This window comes from Thalassophryne amazonica, chromosome 6, assembly GCF_902500255.1.
Source record: "Thalassophryne amazonica chromosome 6, fThaAma1.1, whole genome shotgun sequence".
Lineage (NCBI taxonomy): Eukaryota > Metazoa > Chordata > Actinopteri > Batrachoidiformes > Batrachoididae > Thalassophryne > Thalassophryne amazonica.
Genome location: NC_047108.1, coordinates 6,083,294 through 6,101,192, shown reverse-complemented (window position 1 = coordinate 6,101,192; position 17,899 = coordinate 6,083,294). Strand labels below are relative to the sequence as shown.

At 43.0% G+C, this 17,899-nt stretch overlaps 1 protein-coding gene across 19 annotated transcripts in view; it reads left to right on the top strand.

The window, feature by feature from the left end:
- The window catches only part of cacna1db (calcium channel, voltage-dependent, L type, alpha 1D subunit, b), a 497,403-nt gene that overhangs the window by 311,858 nt on the left and 167,646 nt on the right, over positions 1-17,899 (top strand). For all 19 annotated transcript variants that reach the window (XM_034171706.1, XM_034171704.1, XM_034171703.1 and 16 more), the window contains one exon: positions 7,833-7,962. In XM_034171706.1, the coding sequence (XP_034027597.1) occupies positions 7,833-7,962 (130 nt within the window). The remainder of the gene's footprint in view (positions 1-7,832; positions 7,963-17,899) is intronic.

Genomic DNA, 17,899 nt, shown 5'->3' with positions numbered 1-17,899 from the left:
ATTCCTACCAGGCTGCTCAAGGAAGCCCTACCATTATTTAATGCTTCGATCTTAAATATGATCAATCTATCTTTATTAGTTGGCTATGTACCACAGGCTTTTAAGGTGGCAGTAATTAAACCATTACTTAAAAAGCCATCACTTGACCCAGCTATCTTAGCTAATTATAGGCCAATCTCCAACCTTCCTTTTCTCTCAAAAATTCTTGAAAGGGTAGTTATAAAACAGCTAACTGATCATCTGCAGAGGAATGGTCTATTTGAAGAGTTTCAGTCAGGTTTTAGAATTCATCATAGTACAGAAACAGCATTAGTGAAGGTTACAAATGATCTTCTTATGGCCTCAGACAGTGGACTCATCTCTGTGCTTGTTCTGTTAGACCTCAGTGCTGCTTTTGATACTGTTGACCATAAAATTTTATTACAGAGATTAGAGCATGCCATAGGTATTAAAGGCACTGCGCTGCGGTGGTTTGAATCATATTTATCTAATAGATTACAATTTGTTCATGTAAATGGGGAATCTTCTTCACAGACTAAGGTTAATTATGGAGTTCCACAAGGTTCTGTGCTAGGACCAATTTTATTCACTTTATACATGCTTCCCTTAGGCAGTATTATTAGACAGCATTGCTTAAATTTTCATTGTTACGCAGATGATACCCAGCTTTATCTATCCATGAAACCAGAGGACACAAACCAATTAGCTAAACTGCAGGATTGTCTTACAGACATAAAGACATGGATGACCTCTAATTTCCTGCTTTTAAACAGATAAAACTGAAGTTATTGTACTTGGCCCCACAAATCTTAGAAACATGGTGTCTAACCAGATCCTTACTCTTGATGGCATTACCCTGACCTCTAGTAATACTGTGAGAAATCTTGGATTCATTTTTGATCAGGATATGTCATTCAATGCGCATATTAAACAAATATGTAGGACTGCTTTTTTGCATTTACGCAATATCTCTAAAATTAGAAAGGTCTTGTCTCAGAGTGATGCTGAAAAACTAATTCATGCATTTATTTCCTCTAGGCTGGACTATTGTAATTCATTATTATCAGGTTGTCCTAAAAGTTCCCTGAAAAGCCTTCAGTTAATTCAAAATGCTGCAGCTAGAGTACTGACGGGGACTAGAAGGAGAGAGCATATCTCACCCATATTGGCCTCTCTTCATTGGCTTCCTGTTAATTCTAGAATAGAATTTAAAATTCTTCTTCTTACTTATAAGGTTTTGAATAATCAGGTCCCATCTTATCTTAGGGACCTCATAGTACCATATCACTCCAATAGAGCGCTTCGCTCTCAGACTGCAGGCTTACTTGTAGTTCCTAGGGTTTGTAAGAGTAGAATGGGAGGCAGAGCCTTCAGCTTTCAGGCTCCTCTCCTATGGAACCAGCTCCCAATTCAGATCAGGGAGACAGACACCCTCTCTACTTTTAAGATTAGGCTTAAAACTTTCCTTTTTGCTAAAGCTTATAGTTAGGGCTGGATCAGGTGACCCTGAACCATCCCTTAGTTATGCTGCTATAGACGTAGACTGCTGGGGGGGTTCCCATGATGCACTGAGTGTTTCTTTCTCTTTTTGCTCTGTATGCACCACTCTGCATTTAATCATTAGTGATTGATCTCTGCTCCCCTCCACAGCATGTCTTTTTCCTGGTTCTCTCACTCAGCCCCAACCAGTCCTAGCAGAAGACTGCCCCTCCCTGAGCCTGGTTCTGCTGGAGGTTTCTTCCTGTTAAAAGGGAGTTTTTCCTTCCTTGTATGGCCTTGCTTGTATGGCGTTGCCTTACAATATAAAGCGACTTGGGGCAACTGTTTGTTGTGATTTGGCGCTATATAAATAAAATTGATTGATTGATTGATTGACTATTAGCAAGACAACAGTCAGCAGACGATTGCTTTCGAGCTGGATGTGAAATTTGTCTAAGTTCCCCCACCACTGTGGCTTTGCAAACAGACACAGTGACACGTTGGTGTGTGCTCTGAACTGACAGGGGGTGTGTCTGCTGACAGGAACAGCTGTGGAGATCTGTGGTTCTGGACATCCCAGCTGGAGAACACATGCTGTGTTTGGACGGACATGAACTAACAACCGTCCACTGTGACACGCATGTGTCTGCTTGATGTCCTCACGTGGACATACATAAAAAGATATATTGCTGTTGCAATGGGCTGCAGCGAGCTCACGCACAGTGTGCACATTGACAGGCTACCTCAGATAAAATGGACCGTCAGATCATAACATGCAGCGGGCGATCTGAATGTCACGTCACCCACGTGAGCTCTTTTCCACATGACGCGGTGTCTGTCCTGTGGCACGCCATCCACAAGACACGCGTGTCAGGCAGGACACACGTGGGGCCGGCTGGACATGCCCTGCATGACCCTGCTTCTCATTCATGTCTGTGGGCGGTCTTTAAACCGGCTGTAACACTCCTCAATCTGTGTGATCCCCATAAAATCGTCCCTGAAAGCCATCTGAATTTAGCGAATGGTGTCCACCTGGGTGTCTCTCACAGTTTCTGGAAAAATTTGATGCAGCAAAGCTCCATATCATTCAGACATTTTCCTCACAATGAAAATCCGACGAGGGGGGTGGACCAGTGCTCACTCAAAGCCTGCTCACAAGCGAATGATGCAACCGACAGGTGTGAAAAAACTCACGCATGCGCACGAAGGTTCAAGCTTGGCTGATGCAATCATACGTGATTCAAATCCATATAGTTTTTGAAAAAAATAAAAAGGTCTGTTACTTTTTGGACAGACCTCGTATGTGTGTATGTATATATATATATATATATATATATATATATATATATATATATACACTCAACAAAAATATAAACGCAACACTTTTGGTTTTGCTCCCATTTTGTATGAGATGAACTCAAAGATCTAAAACTTTTTCCACATACACAATATCACCATTTCTCTCAAATATTGTTCACAAACCAGTCTAAATCTGTGATAGTGAGCACTTCTACTTTGCTGAGATAATCCCTCCCACCTCACAGGTGTGCCATATCAAGATGCTGATTAGACACCATGATTAGTGGACAGGTGTGCCTTAGACTGCCCACAATAAAAGGCCACTCTGAAAGGTGCAGTTTTATCACACAGCACAATGCCACAGATATCGCAAGATTTGAGGGAGCGTGCAATTGGCATGCTGACAGCAGGAATGTCAACCAGAGCTGTTGCTCGTGTATTGAATGTTCAATTCTCTACCATAAGCCGTCTCCAAAGGCGTTTCAGAGAATTTGGCAGTACATCCAACCAGCCTCACAACCGCAGACCACGTGTAACCACACCAGCCCAGGACCTCCACATCCAGCATGTTCACCTCCAAGATCGTCTGAGACCAGCCACTCGGACAGCTGCTGAAACAATTGGTTTGCATAACCAAAGAATTTCTGCACAAACTGTCAGAAACCGTCTCAGGGAAGCTCATCTGCATGCTCATCGTCCTCATCGGGGTCTCGACCTGACTCCAGTTCGTTGTCGCAACTTCGCACAGCCATTGAAGAGGAGTGGACCAACATTCCACAGGCCACAATTGACAACCTGATCAACTTTATGCGAAGGAGATGTGTTGCACTGCATGAAGCAAATGGTGGTCACACCAGATACTGACTGGTATCCCCCCCAATAAAACAAAACTGCACCTTTCAGAGTGGCCTTCTATAGTGGACAGTCTAAGGCACACCTGTGCACTAATCATGGTGTCTAATCAGCATCTTGATATGGCACACCTGTGAGGTGGGATGGATTATCAGCAAAGGAGAAGTGCTCACTATCACAGATTTAGACTGGTTTGTGAACAATATTTGAGGGAAATGGTGATATTGTGTATGTGGAAAAAGTTTTAGATCTTTGAGTTCATCTCATACAAAATGGGAGCAAAACCAAAAGTGTTATATTTTTCTTGAGTGTGTATATGTACATATATATATATATATATATATATATATATATATATATATATATATATATATATATATATATATATATATATATATATGCATGGGAAAATTAGCAATTTCCTGGCAGTAGTGGTACATGTGCAAACAGAAGGTAGGGTAATACTTGCATGTCAAACCAAGACAAAAGAAAAACAGAAACAAATTTCACTGAGTATACAGTGAGGAAAATAAGTATTTGAACACCCTGCGGTTTTGCAAATTCTCCACTTAGAAATCATAGAGGGGTCTGAAATTTTCATCTTAGGTGCATGTCCACTGTGAGAGACAATCTAAAAAAAAAAAAAAAAATCCGGAAATCACAATGTATGATTTTTTTTTAATAATTTATTTGTATGTTACTGCTGCAAATAAGTATTTGAACACCTGTGAAAATCAATGTTAATATTTGGTACAGTAGCCTTTGTTTGCAATTATAGAGGTCAAATGTTTCCTGTAGTTTTTCACCAGGTTTGCACACACTGCAGCAGGGATTTTGGTCCACTCCTCCATACAGATCTTCTCTAGATCTTTCAGGTTTGGAGTTTCAACTCCCCCCAAAGATTTTCTATTGAGTTCACGTCTGGAGACTAGACCAGGACCTTGAAATGCTTCTTACGGAGTCCCTCCTTAGTTGCCTTGGCTGTGTGTTTGGGGTCATTGTCATGCTGGAAGATCCAGCCATGATCCATCTTCAATGCTCTTACTGAAGGAAGGAGGTTGTTTGCCAAAATCTCACAATACATGATCCCTTCCATCCTCCCTTCAATATGATGCAGTCGTCGTGTCCCCTTTGTAGAAAAGCACCCCAGAGTATGATGTTTCCACCGCCATGCTTCATGGTTGGGATGGTTTTCTTGGGGTTGTTCTCATCCTCTAAAGATGGTAAGTGGAGTTGATTCCAAAAAGCTCTATTCTGGTCTCATCTGACCACATGATCTTCTCCCATGCCTCCTCTGGATCATCCAGATGGTCACTGGTGAACTTCAAACGGACCTGGACATGTGCTGGCTTGAGCAGGGGGACCTTGCTGCCCTGCAGGATTTTAAACCATGACAGCGTCATGTGTTACTAATGTAATCTTTGTGACTGTGGTCCCAGCTCTCTTCAGGTCATTGACCAGGTCCTCCTGTGTAGTTCTGAGCTTTCTCAGAATCATCCCAGACCGAAGGAGATTGACAGTCATCTTGTGTTTCTTCCATTTTCTAATAAATAATCATAACAGTTGTTGTCTTCTACCAAGCTACTTGCCTGTTGTCCTGTAGTCCATCCCAGCCTTGTGCAGGTTTACAGTTTTGTCCCTGGTGTCCTTAGACAGCTCATTGGTCTTGGCTATGGTGGACAGGTTGGAGTGTGTGAACAGGTGTCTTTTATACAGGTAACAAGTTCAAACAGGTGCAGTTAATACACGTAAAGAGTGCAGAATAAGACGGCTTCTTAAAGAAAAATGAACAGGTCTGTGTGAGCCAGAATTCTTGCTGGCTGGTAGGTGTTCAAATACTTATTTGCAGCAGTAACATACAAATAAATTTTATTAAAAAAATCATGCATTGTGATTTCCGGAGTTTTTTTTTGTTTTTTTTTAGATTATGTCTCTCACAGTGGACATGCACCTAAGATGAAAATTTTCAGACCCCTCCATGATTTCTAAGTGGGAGAACTTGCAAAACCGCAGGGTGTTCAAATACTTATTTTCCTCACATATATATATATATATATATATATATATGACTTCATTGTTTAATAGCATCCATTGGGGATTAAACAGCATTGCTCAAGAACACTTTAGTACTGGGGTACGTGCTGTTCTTTCTCTTTACACTCCTCAGATTTATCTGGTTTGGGAATTGAACCTACTGCTCCTGTCACGAGGTTGATCCTCCAACATCGAGGGAAACTCTTACAGTGTTTACATTTTGGCCGTGTGCCTTTAAACCATCCAAACGTGACCGATCTGCACTGAAAACCAACTGAATGAAGTGTTTAAATCTGTAACAATGAAATAGGTTTGACGGGCCAGACGGCACCAAGTGATCGGACACAAATGCAGGATTCAGGTCTCAGCTTCACAGAGTTTAATGTCAGGACTTGCATGAGTCGGTACACAAAAAGACAGTCCAAAAATATCAACAGTAACCGAAGCATTTGGCAGAGACAGGTTCCAGAAACAGGCAGACAGGTCGATACACGATAAAGCAAAAACAGGACTGTGAAAAACTCTGAAGACAAACGCTCAAATGAGGCACAAGGCACAACAATCTCGCAAGTGAGAGAGGAAGCAGGTTTGACTAATAAAGGGGATGTGATCAGGGTAAATGCACCACAGGTGTGAGAGGAAAGATCCAGAAAGAGGCATGGCCACAGGAAGGGCAGACAGGAGGGAAACGCCCAACACCAAACAACACAAAAGAAATCCAGCCACCAAAACCCCTGTGCAAAACTAAATGCAAACCCAAAGCAATAAAGAATAACCCCCCCCACAGACCCAATCATGACAAGGTTGATGAATTTAAACAGGGAATATTTTTCATTTGAGCCAACTTATTAAATTAATTTGGACAAACTTCATTCAATTCCATTTTTATTACATCTCACTTAGATTACTGTAACTCCTTGTATGTTTGCATCAACCATCCATCCATCCATCCATCCATCCATCCATCCATCCATCCATCCATCCATCCATCCATCCATCCATCCATCCATCCATCCATCCATCCATCCAGCTCAACTTCTACAGCTTGTGCAGCATACAGCAGCTCAACTCCTAACCGGGACAGAGAAGCGTGAGCACATAATCCGGTGCTCTCTTCCCTTTACTGGCTTCAGGTTAGGTACAGGATTGATTTTAAGGTTATAATTTTTTTTCAGTGTCTGAATGGGTTGGCCCCTGAATACTTCTCTGACATTATTAGATTGCACCAGCCCTCCAGAGCCCTTAGGTCAGTGAATCATATGCTTCTGGACGTTCCTCGATCCTTCTTAAAACCTAGAGGAGATCAAGCCATTGCGGTTGTGGCTCCCACTTTGTGGAACGCACTACCCTTCATGGTGCGGACCTTTCCAGTTTTAAAATGCTTCTCAAGTCTCACCTGTTGACCTTGGCCTTTGGCCAAGTAAAACCACTTTTATTGGGTCTTTTATCTGTTTTATTCTACTGTATTATTGTTGTTGTTTTTATTGTTTTTACAAGTACTGCTTTCTATTATTACATCCGCCATATTTGTCTGTCTGTGTGTTAGGAGGATTACATCAAAACTACTGCATGAATTTGACAAACTTTTTACCACAGATAGATATTAGGCCATGGAAGAACCCATAACATTTTGGAGGTAGTCCGGACCCGAATCCGGATTTTGGATCAAGTTTCACTTTATATAGGCTTTGAAGGATTACTTTTAGCAGGATTACGTCAAAGCTACTGCACAGATTTTTACAAAATTTTCAAAAGAGATACAAGTACATATTAGGCCATGGAAGGCTCCATTAAATTTTGGAGGTGTTCCGGATCCGAATCCGGATTCTGGATCAAGTTCACTTTATATAGGCTTTGAAGGATTACTTTAAAACTACTTCACGGATTCTCAGCAAATTCGCACCACAGATAGATATTAAGGCATGGAAGACACCACTGAATTTCAGAGGTTATCTGGATCCAAATTCATGAGCATCAGAAATCTCTGATTGCTCTTGTTTTTATTGTTGTGCCTATTTTAAACTTTGGGAGGCCATTGCCTGTGTAAATGTGTTATATAAATAAAGCTGACACTGACATTGACAATGGAGTGTTATCAAACTGAAACAATTTCTGTGGTGCAGTTTAAAGTCCTTAAGTCATTTCTTCTTCATGTGTTTTTTCTGCAGATTTCGTGTTTTCTGTCATAAACTGATGAACCACCAGATCTTCACTAACCTCATTTTGGTCTTCATCATGCTCAGCTCCGTGTCTCTGGCTGCTGAAGACCCAATACGCAACTTCTCTGCTCGCAATATTGTATGTACAGTGTGGACACACAGAAGTTCAAAACAAAACGTGAATTAGCAAATATCTTACTGTATTTTTCAGACTATAACTTGCACCAGAGTATAAGATGCATTTATTTTTTAAACATATTTCGCAAGAACTGAAGAAAAACATTTTTGTAACAATCTGGAAGGAATATATATATATATATATGTGTGTGTGTACACTGCACATTAAACAATAGATAGATTTAATTTTTTTTCTAACTTTTACATACCAAATTCATGTGTGCACTGTGTCATGCACCCAATCTTCTGAATTAACTCCATATTTACATAATTAATAATGGTTTTAAAGGAAATGTTTGGCCATTGTCTAAAGGAGGTGAATACAAAACATTAGTTGTCTTCCTGTTTTTCATTTCCTGACATTAGTAAAGACTTTTTTGGATAATGTCACAGCTGCAGTAATGTCTTTAACAGCTCCTTAATGGCCTTTCACACATGCAAACACGGCACCCCTCGTTCTAGTAAAGCCCCTTTAGCCCCTTTCACATTGGCGTATTCGTAGAGCTGCGTATTGCAGCATTGTGTTTCATTTAAATACGCCCAAAATGTGCGCGTTCTCATCCTTTTTCCATGTTCGTTTCATACATGCAGCTGCTTGTGTTTGTTTTTTTAATGTGTGCACACAGTCGTGTGTACCATGCCGCTATTTAAACCCAGTTCACTCCTGCTGGCTGTGCAGAACAACATCACTGCACTTGGAAAACAATGGACAGTTGCATTACTACGATCAGGGCGTTTGATGAGCGCACCGACATGCAGCGAGTGGGCTTTTATTTTAAAGTCACAGGTTTGATCAGACCTGATCGATCAGGCCGTTTGATGAGCGCACCGACATGCAGCGAGTGGGCTTTTATTTTAAAGTCACAGGTTTGATCAGACCTGATCGATCAGGCCGTTTGATGAGCGCACCGACATGCAGCGAGTGGGCTTTTATTTTAAAGTCACAGGTTTGATCAGACCTGATCGATCAGGCCGTTTGATGAGCGCACCGACATGCAGCGAGTGCGCTTTTATTTTAAAGTCACAGGTCTGACCAGACACACAGAGAGAGAGAGAGAGAGAGAGAGAGAGAGAGAGAGAGAGAGTGAGGGAGAGCGCGCGCGAGAGAGAGAGCGAGTGAGCGACCTGCTGTTTTTGTTGTGTTTCTGGATTTCTGAGTTGAGGTTTGATTCCCTGTTCTGAGCACACAGGTGCTGTGGGCTGTGTGCTCATGTTCTCCAGCTGACGCACTCAGTTTTTGGTTGTGCACAGAAGTGCAGTGTTGCACAGACTTGCATGCAGTAACGCTGTGCTGCGCAGACCTGCTTAAAACTGTGTCCAGCGCTCTACGCTGGAAGAAAATAAAACAAGCTTAATTGCTTCCATCCTACACGTGTAGCCCTCAACATACTGCTGTGCAGAGAGAAAAAACTCAACATAGAGCTGCTAAAAGTGGGTGGAGAGCTGCTCAACTCGGCGTAGAGGATCCGCCAAAATGAGCAGCTCTACGAATACACCTATGTGAAAGGGGCTTTTGGCTGCTCCCTTGTTTGCACTTAGGGTCGACAGGATTTGGCACAGGTTTTATGCCAGATGCCCTTCCAGATGCAGCTCCACATTAGATGGAGAAATGTGGCACGGGTGGGGTTTGAACTGGGAACCTTCTGCACTGAAATCAAGTGCACATTATTTTCAGTGAGAAGTGTCGTGTAAACGCTGTATCGCAGTGCGATGCGCAAAAACCGAGCTTGCATGCCGCTCTGTTGGAAGTACACACTGCCGCCTGACATCAAAATCACTCCCGTCAAGGTTCAGCTGCACGCTGTGACGTAGCTTCACACGTCAAATAGAAATGAGGTATCAGTCCCAAACACGGAAGACTACAGAGTGCAGAAATGTATGTCAGAGGAACACCAGAACAGCAGTTTTCTAAAGAAAATCCTTACAAATGTTTTTTTCTTTTTTCTTTTCTTTTTCTTTTTTTTAATTCAAGATTAATTTCTGATTACTGTATATTTTGAAATTAAAACTGTTTCTTACATTAGAAAACTTATTAAAATAGTTTTAAGTTAAAAAAAAGCTTCATCAGAAATCTTTGATGTTCATCTGTAAATTAAAACCATAGCTTATCTTGTTGTTGTTTCAGATGAGATGATTTATTGATTAACATAATCATGAACTGTGGACATTTTTTTAGACAAACAAAATAGTATGAAAAGTAATGACTACATTTTTAAGTATGGTAGAGTCATTCATTCATATATGCATCTCAACAAGGAAAAAAGACACCATAAATATAAATATTGATCATAAACACAATAGATGGTTTAACAGTGACTGCAGTGTGTCTTATATTAACGTAAAAATAACGTACAGTGCATCCAGAAAGTATTCACAGCGCTTCACTTTTTCCACATTTATGTTACATTTGTGTTATGTTACGTTCTATTTTCCTTTTTTCCTCAAAGTTCTACACACAATACCCCATAATGACAAGGTGAAAAAAGTTTTTTTTTTTTTTTTTTAGAGTTTTGTAAATTTATTTAAAAAAACTAAGAAATTGCATGTACATAAGTATTCACAGCCTTTGCCATGAAGCTCAAAATTGAGCTCAGGTGCATCCTGTTTCCACTGATCATCCTTGAGATGTTTCTATAGCTTAATTGGAGTCCACCTGGAGTAAATTCAGTTGATTGGACATTATTTGGAAAGGCGCACACCTGTCTACATATAAGGTCCCACAATTGACAGTGCATGTCAGTGCACAAACCAAGCATGAAGTCGAGGAATTGTCTGTAGACCTCTGAAACGGGATTGTCTTGAATTAACTGTACAAGACATAAGAAATGAGATAGAAATAGAATATGTATGTGTGTATATATATATATATATATATATATATATATATATATATATATATATATACACACACACACACATACATTATACACCCATACACACATACACATATGCACACACTATGGAGCTAAATCAAGGCCAAATGTTTTGTAATCTGAAAATAAAAAAGATTGAAAAAATAAATTTTGAAACTGAAAATTAAAGTTTTGTAATCTGAAAATAAAATGGACTGCATTTATATAGCGCTTTTCCATCTGCATCAGACACTCAAAGCGCTTTACAATTATGCCTCACATTCACCCCGATGTCAGGGTACTGCCATACAAGGCACTCACTACACACCGGGAGTAATAGGGGATTAAAGGCCTTGCCCAAGGACGCTGAGTGATTTTCCAGTCAGGCGAGGATTTGAACCCATGATCTTCTGGACTCAAGCCCAACACCTTAACCACTAGACCATCACCTCCCCCGAAAATAAAAAAAAGATTGAAAAAATAAATTTTGAAACTGAAAATTCAATGTTTGTTCCTGAATTTTATAATCATTTAAAAAGTATTATCAAAATAAAAATAAGTGTAAGATATATATTTTTCAGTTTAAATAAATTTTTGATTCAGCTCTGTAATTTTTTTGATCAAATAATTTATTTTCATTCATATTTCTTTTTTCACCTTCATATCTTTTTTTCACTTTCAGATCTTATTTTTTCACTTTCAAACGTTCTGGTGTGGGAGGGCGTGGCTTCGATTGAGAGGGGCGTGGAATTGTGAGTGACAGGACAGCAATCAGTCATCACATGATGTTGCTTTCGGGAAACGTGGGTACTTTGATAGATAATGACTTAACGCTTTCTCTCCACTGTATTGTCTTGATACCTGTAGATAAAGTGATGCTAAAGATGTCTATTAAGTAATTCTAGACCACTCTTGGTCATTTTTGATGTTTAAAAACTGGAAAATATGCAAAATTGTAAAGTGTAACACCTATACCTAAAATACTGATATGTCCTAAATCCACACAAGACCGTGAACGCAGCGCAGCATCACCGCATAAAAATGAGGCAGGTCGCTCATTTTACAGGCTGCAACACAGAGTGTTACGAGCTTTCTAAGTGACACATAGAGATCTGGCTCAGCATATCTGAAGGAAGCTTTAATATGGACACAACCAAGCAGACCGCCGGTAAATCCAAATTCAAAGCCTCCCGGAAGAGCGCTCCGGCTACCGGCAGTGTGAAGAAGCCTCGCCTTTACAGGCCCGGCACTGTGGCACTCCACTGCTACCAGAAATCCACCGAGCTGCTGATCAACAAGCTGCCCTTCCAGCACCTGGTGAGAGAAATCGCTCAGGACTTCAAGACCAACCTCCACTTTCAGAGCTCCGCTGTGATGCTCTGCAGGAGGCCGGCGAGGCAGACCTGGTCGGCAGCTTGCGGATCAGCAGCTCGGTGGATTTCTGGTAGCGGTGGATCTCTCTCAGCGCCTCAGTGCCGGGCTTGTAACGGCGAGGCTTCTTCACACCGCCGGTAGCCGGAGCGCTCTTCCGGGCGGCTTTGGATTTGGATTTACGGGTGGTCAACTTTGCTACATCGTCATTAAATTCACTATCCGGTACAACATACAGATCCACTGAACCAACTGCTACACATTGATCGCAATAAACAGCTTTATCTCAAGGGTTTAAAGCCTCGTAATAAGGTTTCATTCTGTCTATTTTCTTTCACGCGCCAGCCGCGTAGTAATCCACGATGGAGACGGGAGCAGAGTCATTATCTATCAAAGTACCCACGTTTCCTGAAAGCAACATCATGTGAGGACTGATTGCTCTGCTGTTACTCACAATTCCACGCCCCTCTCAATCGAAGCCACGCCCTCCCATGCCAGAACAGGGCCAAAAGTTTGAAACTAAAAAAATAAGATCTGAAAAAGTGAAAAGTGAAAAGTGAAAAAAGATCTGAAGGTGGAAAAAAAGAAATATGAATGAAAATAAATTATTTGATCAAAAAAATTACAGAGCTGAATCAAAAATGTATTTAAACTGAAAAGTATATATCTTACACTTATTTTTATTTTGATAATACTTTTTAAATGAATTTTCAATTTCAAAATTTATTTTTTCAATCTTTTTTTATTTTCAGATTACAAAACTTTAATTTTCAGTTTCAAAATTTATTTTTTCAATCTTTTTTTATTTTCAGATTACAAACTTTTGGCCTTGATTTAATCAATCAATCAATTCAATCAATTTTTTTATATAGCGCCAAATCACAACAAACAGTTGCCCCAAGGCATAACACACTCCATAACACACATACCTATACACATACACATATACATATGCATATATATAAACATGATTAGAGTTAAAAAATACAAGCATCTTCTTTCCAGTATGTGGAGTTTAGATGTGGTATGGTGAAATTAGTGCAGGGATTTGTAAGCGAGTTGTTATTGCACCTGATTTGTGGATATATTATTGCATGTGGTTATTTCACAGTGTTATTGTACAGTCTGACAGCAGCAGGGAGGAACGACCTGCGGTATTGTTCCTTCTTGCACTGAGGGAGCCTCAGTCTGTCACTGAACAAGCTGCACAGCTCCACTACAGTCCGGTGCAGAGGGTGAGAGGAGTTGTCCATGATGGATTTGAACTTGGTTAACACCCTCCTCTCAGCCACCTCCTCCAGAGAGTCCAGAGGACAGTCCAGGACAGAGCTGGACTTCCTCACCAGCTTGTTCAGTCTCTTTCTCTCCCGCTCTGTGCTGCCCGAGGCCCAACAGACGACAGCATAGAGGAGAGCAGAGGCTACAACAGAGTCATAGAAGGTATTAAGCAGAGGCCTGCTCACTCCAAAGGATCTCAGTCTCCTCAGGAGGTGGAGGTGACTCTGACCTTTTTTGTACAGGGCGACGGTGTTGTGAGTCCAGTCCAATTTGTTGTTGAGGTGAACACCCAGGTATGTGAAACTGTCCACAGTCTTTATGTCCTTCTCCTGGATGTTCACCGATGGGTGAGGTGGTGGTTTCATCCTGAAGTCGATCTCCATCTCCTTCATATTACTGGTGTTGAGACACAAGTGGTTGCGCTCACACCAGTCCACAAAGTCTGTGATGACTAAAAAATAAGTTAATGAATAAAAACAGCACCGAGACAAGTTAATAAATAAGTAGTACAAAAACAGTATACAAAGTACAACAAGTTACAGGAGTCAAGGCACCTGAGACTATGTTTAGGCATTTATAACCCCCCGTCTGCTGCCCCTGGCTGATGTGGCTGCATTATAAACCCTGATGGCTCGAGGGACAAAAGAGTTCTTCAGTCTGTCAGTGGAGCATTTGAGGGAGAGGAGTCTGGAACTGAAGGTGCTCCCCTGCTTGGATATCACAGAGTTCAGGGGGTGGTTCTGACTGGACAGGATTGCCCTGATCTTGGAGAGTGTTCTCCGCTCCAGCACCTACTCCAGAGTGTCCAGACACAGTCCCACCACAGAGCCTGTTTTTTTAATGAGCCGGTTCAGCCTCAGAATGTCCTTCTTTCTCGCACCCCCCAACACACAACGGCGTAGAAAAGAACACTGGACATGATGGACTGACAGAACATGTACAATAACTTGGAGCAGACCCTGAATGAAGCCAGCCTCCTAAGAAAGTATATTCTACTCTGTCCCTTCTTGTAGACAGCATCCATATTAGCTGCCCAGCTCAGCCTGTTGTCCAGCTACAGCCCAAGGTACCTATAGGTGGAAACCACCTCCACCTCAGATCCGTGGATTATGATGGGCTGCAGAGATGCTGGCACCCGCCTGAAATCAAGCACCACTTCCTTTGTTTTGGTGGTGTTGAGCAGGAGCTTGTTTTGCTGGCACCATCCCATAAAGTCTGTCACCACGCTCCTATACTCCCACTCTTCACCCCCAATACATGCCACAATTGCGGTGTCATCTGAGAACTCCTGCATGTGACATGTATCGGAGTTGTAGTGAAAGTAGAGAGTGAAGAGGAGCAGTGAAAGCACTGTGCCCTGAGGTGCTCCAGTGCTGCAGGTCAATGTAGAGGACCTACACCCCCCACCCCCACTCATACAAACTGTGGCCGCTTGGTCAAATAATCCGAAATCCAGACCACGAGGTGGGGGTCCACAGCCATGATGTTACGTTTCTCCTGGAGAAGGCTGAGATGTATTGTATTATAAGCACTGGAGAAGTAAAAGAAAAGCATCCTTACAATGCATCCCCCCACATCCAGGTATGTCAGGGCGCGGTGCAGGAGGTAGAGGACAGCGTCTTCAACACCCACCCTCTCCTGGTAGGCGAACTGGAGAGGGTCCCTCACTGCCTGCACTTGGGGTCGCACAAGCTGCAGAACCAGTCGCTCCAGTGTTTTCATTATGTGCGACGTGAGTGCGACCGGCCTGTAGTCACTCAGCTCCCGAGGGCGAGACTTCGTCGGAATTGGAATGATGCAGGATGTTTTCCACAGTGAAGGGACGCTCCCCAGCCGCAGACTCAGGTTGAAGACCTGCTGTAGAGCTTCACCCAGCTCCACTGCACATGCCTTTAGGAGCCTTGGACAGACATGGTCCGGACCCGCAGCCTTCCGCGGATGCAGATGTCGCAGCTCCCTGGTCACCTGTTCTGCCGTGATGAGGGAGGAGTTGAGGTGGAAATAGAGAGCAGTTGTGTCAGAGACAAAGGGGTGCACGAAAGTACTGCAGGAGAGTGTTGGTCAGAGGAGCCTGGAGAGTGCTGTGGGAGTGATCAGGACGTTGGGGGAACTGAAACGATTAAAAAAAGTGTTCAGTTCCTGTGCTCACAGGAGATCCATGCAGCCCACATTGCCCCTGCTGCAGCAGCCAGTAATGGCTTTCATACCATTCCAGACTTCCCGCTAGGGATGGGTATTGATAAGATTTTATCGATATCGATGCCATTATCGATTCTGCTTATCGATTCGATTCCTTATCGATTCCCTTATCGATACCTCGTGAATTTTGTACTAAAAGTAGGCTTCAAAGGTTTTCTATCAGAATCAGAATCAGAAGAAGTTTATTGCCATTGCCAATGAACAGGATTCACAGACTAGGATTTTGCTTCGATATAATGGTGCAACATTAAACAGAGAGCAATATAAAATGCTAAGATAAAATATACAATATGTGCCAAAAAAAGACAAAATATAAGATAAAAAATGACATATGAAATATGAAAGGCTGTGTGCAACAGAAAAACAGAAAGAAAGAGGAAGAGAAAAAAAACAGTGCAGTGGGAGGAGTGCAATTACAACCAGAGTACATTGTCTAAAGTGACCCGTGATAAAATGATAAAGTGACAGAGTTAAGGTTAAGGTGACTGAGTTATGAGGAGTTCATGAGTCTAACGGCAGAGGGGAAGAAACTGGTCTTATGGCGGGAGGTTCTGGTCCGGATGGACCGTAGCCTCCTGCCCGAGGGGAGTGGCTTGAATAGACTGTGTGCAGGGTGAGAAGGGTCAGCTGTGAGCCGACCTGCTCGGCCCAGAGTCCTGGAGACATGCAGGTCGTGGAGAGATGGAAGGCTACAGCCGATCACCTTCTCAGCAGAGGCCACAATGCGCTGCAGTCTGTGTCTGTCCCTGGCTGTGGCCCCGGCGTACCACACTGTGATGGAGGAGCAGAGGATGGACTCAATGATGGCCGTGTAGAACTGCACCATCAGCTGGACAGGCAGCTTGGCCTTCTTCAGCTGCCGCAGGAAGTACATCCTCTGCTGGGCCTTCTTGATGAGGGAGCTGATGGTTGACTCCCACTTGAGGTCCTGGGTGATGGTGGTGCCAAGGAAGCGGTGACAGTCCACAGTGGTGATGGGGCTGTTGGTGAGGGTGAGGGAGGGCGGGGGGAGGGGCTGTGGCTTTCCTGAAGTCCACGATCATCTCCACTGTTTTCTGGGCGTTGAGCTCCAAGTTGTTGCTGCTACACCAGGTCACCAGCCGGTCCACCTCCCTCCTGTAGGCAGACTCATCCCCATCCGAAATGAGTCCGATGAGGGTGGTGTCATCCGTAAACTTGATGAGCTTTACGGAGTCGTGGCTGGAGGTGCAGCAGTTAGTGTACAGGGAGAAAAGCTGAGGGGAAAGGACACAGCCCTGTGGAGATCCTGTGCTGAGAGCCCGAGTGTTCGAGACATTCTTTCCCAGCCTCACATGCTGACTCTGGTCCGTCAGGAAGTCTGTGATCCACCTGCAGGTGGAGTCAGGCACGTGGAGCAGAGAAAGCTTGTCCTGGAGCAAAGCCGGAAAGATGGTGTTGAATGCAGGATAAACAGGATCCTAGCGTAGGTTCCTGGGGAGTCCAGGTGCTGCAGGATGGAGTGCAGGGCCAGGTTTATGGCGTTGTCTACAGACCTGTTGGCTCTGTAGGCAAACTGCAGGGGGTCCAGGAGGGGGTCGGAGATGGACTTCAGGTGGGATAAAACCAGGCGTTCGAAGGTCTTCATGACTATAGACGTGAGAGCCACAGGCCTGTAGTCATTAAGTCCAGTGATGCGTGGTTTCTTGGGGACTGGAACTATAATGGAGGAGTTGAAGCAGACTGGAACATGGCATGACTCCAGGGAGGTGTTGAAGATCCCCGTGAAGACTGGGGCCAGCTCATCAGCACAGTGTCTCAGGGTGGCAGGAGAGACACAGTCTGGGCCCGGGGCCTTACGTGGATTCAGCCTTTTGAAGTGTCTTCTCACGTCCTCCTCTTGGACGGAGAGGGCAACGGGGGGAGGGGGGAGGTCCATGGTGTTTGAATATCCAGTTGTGTGGGGGGTGGGGAGGTGTGAGTCCTTGTCTTCAAAGCGTGACTAGAAGACGTTCAGGTCGTTGGCCAGCTTCAGGTCGTCAATAGAACGAGGTGCTTTGGGCTTGTAGTTGGTGATGTATTTATGTATGTATTTCATTGAGTCTTAAAGTAAATAAATATGAAATTGGTCACTGTATCCTTGATCTCTGGACATAAATAAAAATAAACAAAACGGTGTTTCGCTTTGAAGTTATTAATTCCAACTGGACTCTATCGTTCTAACTTGACTCGTCAGAGAGC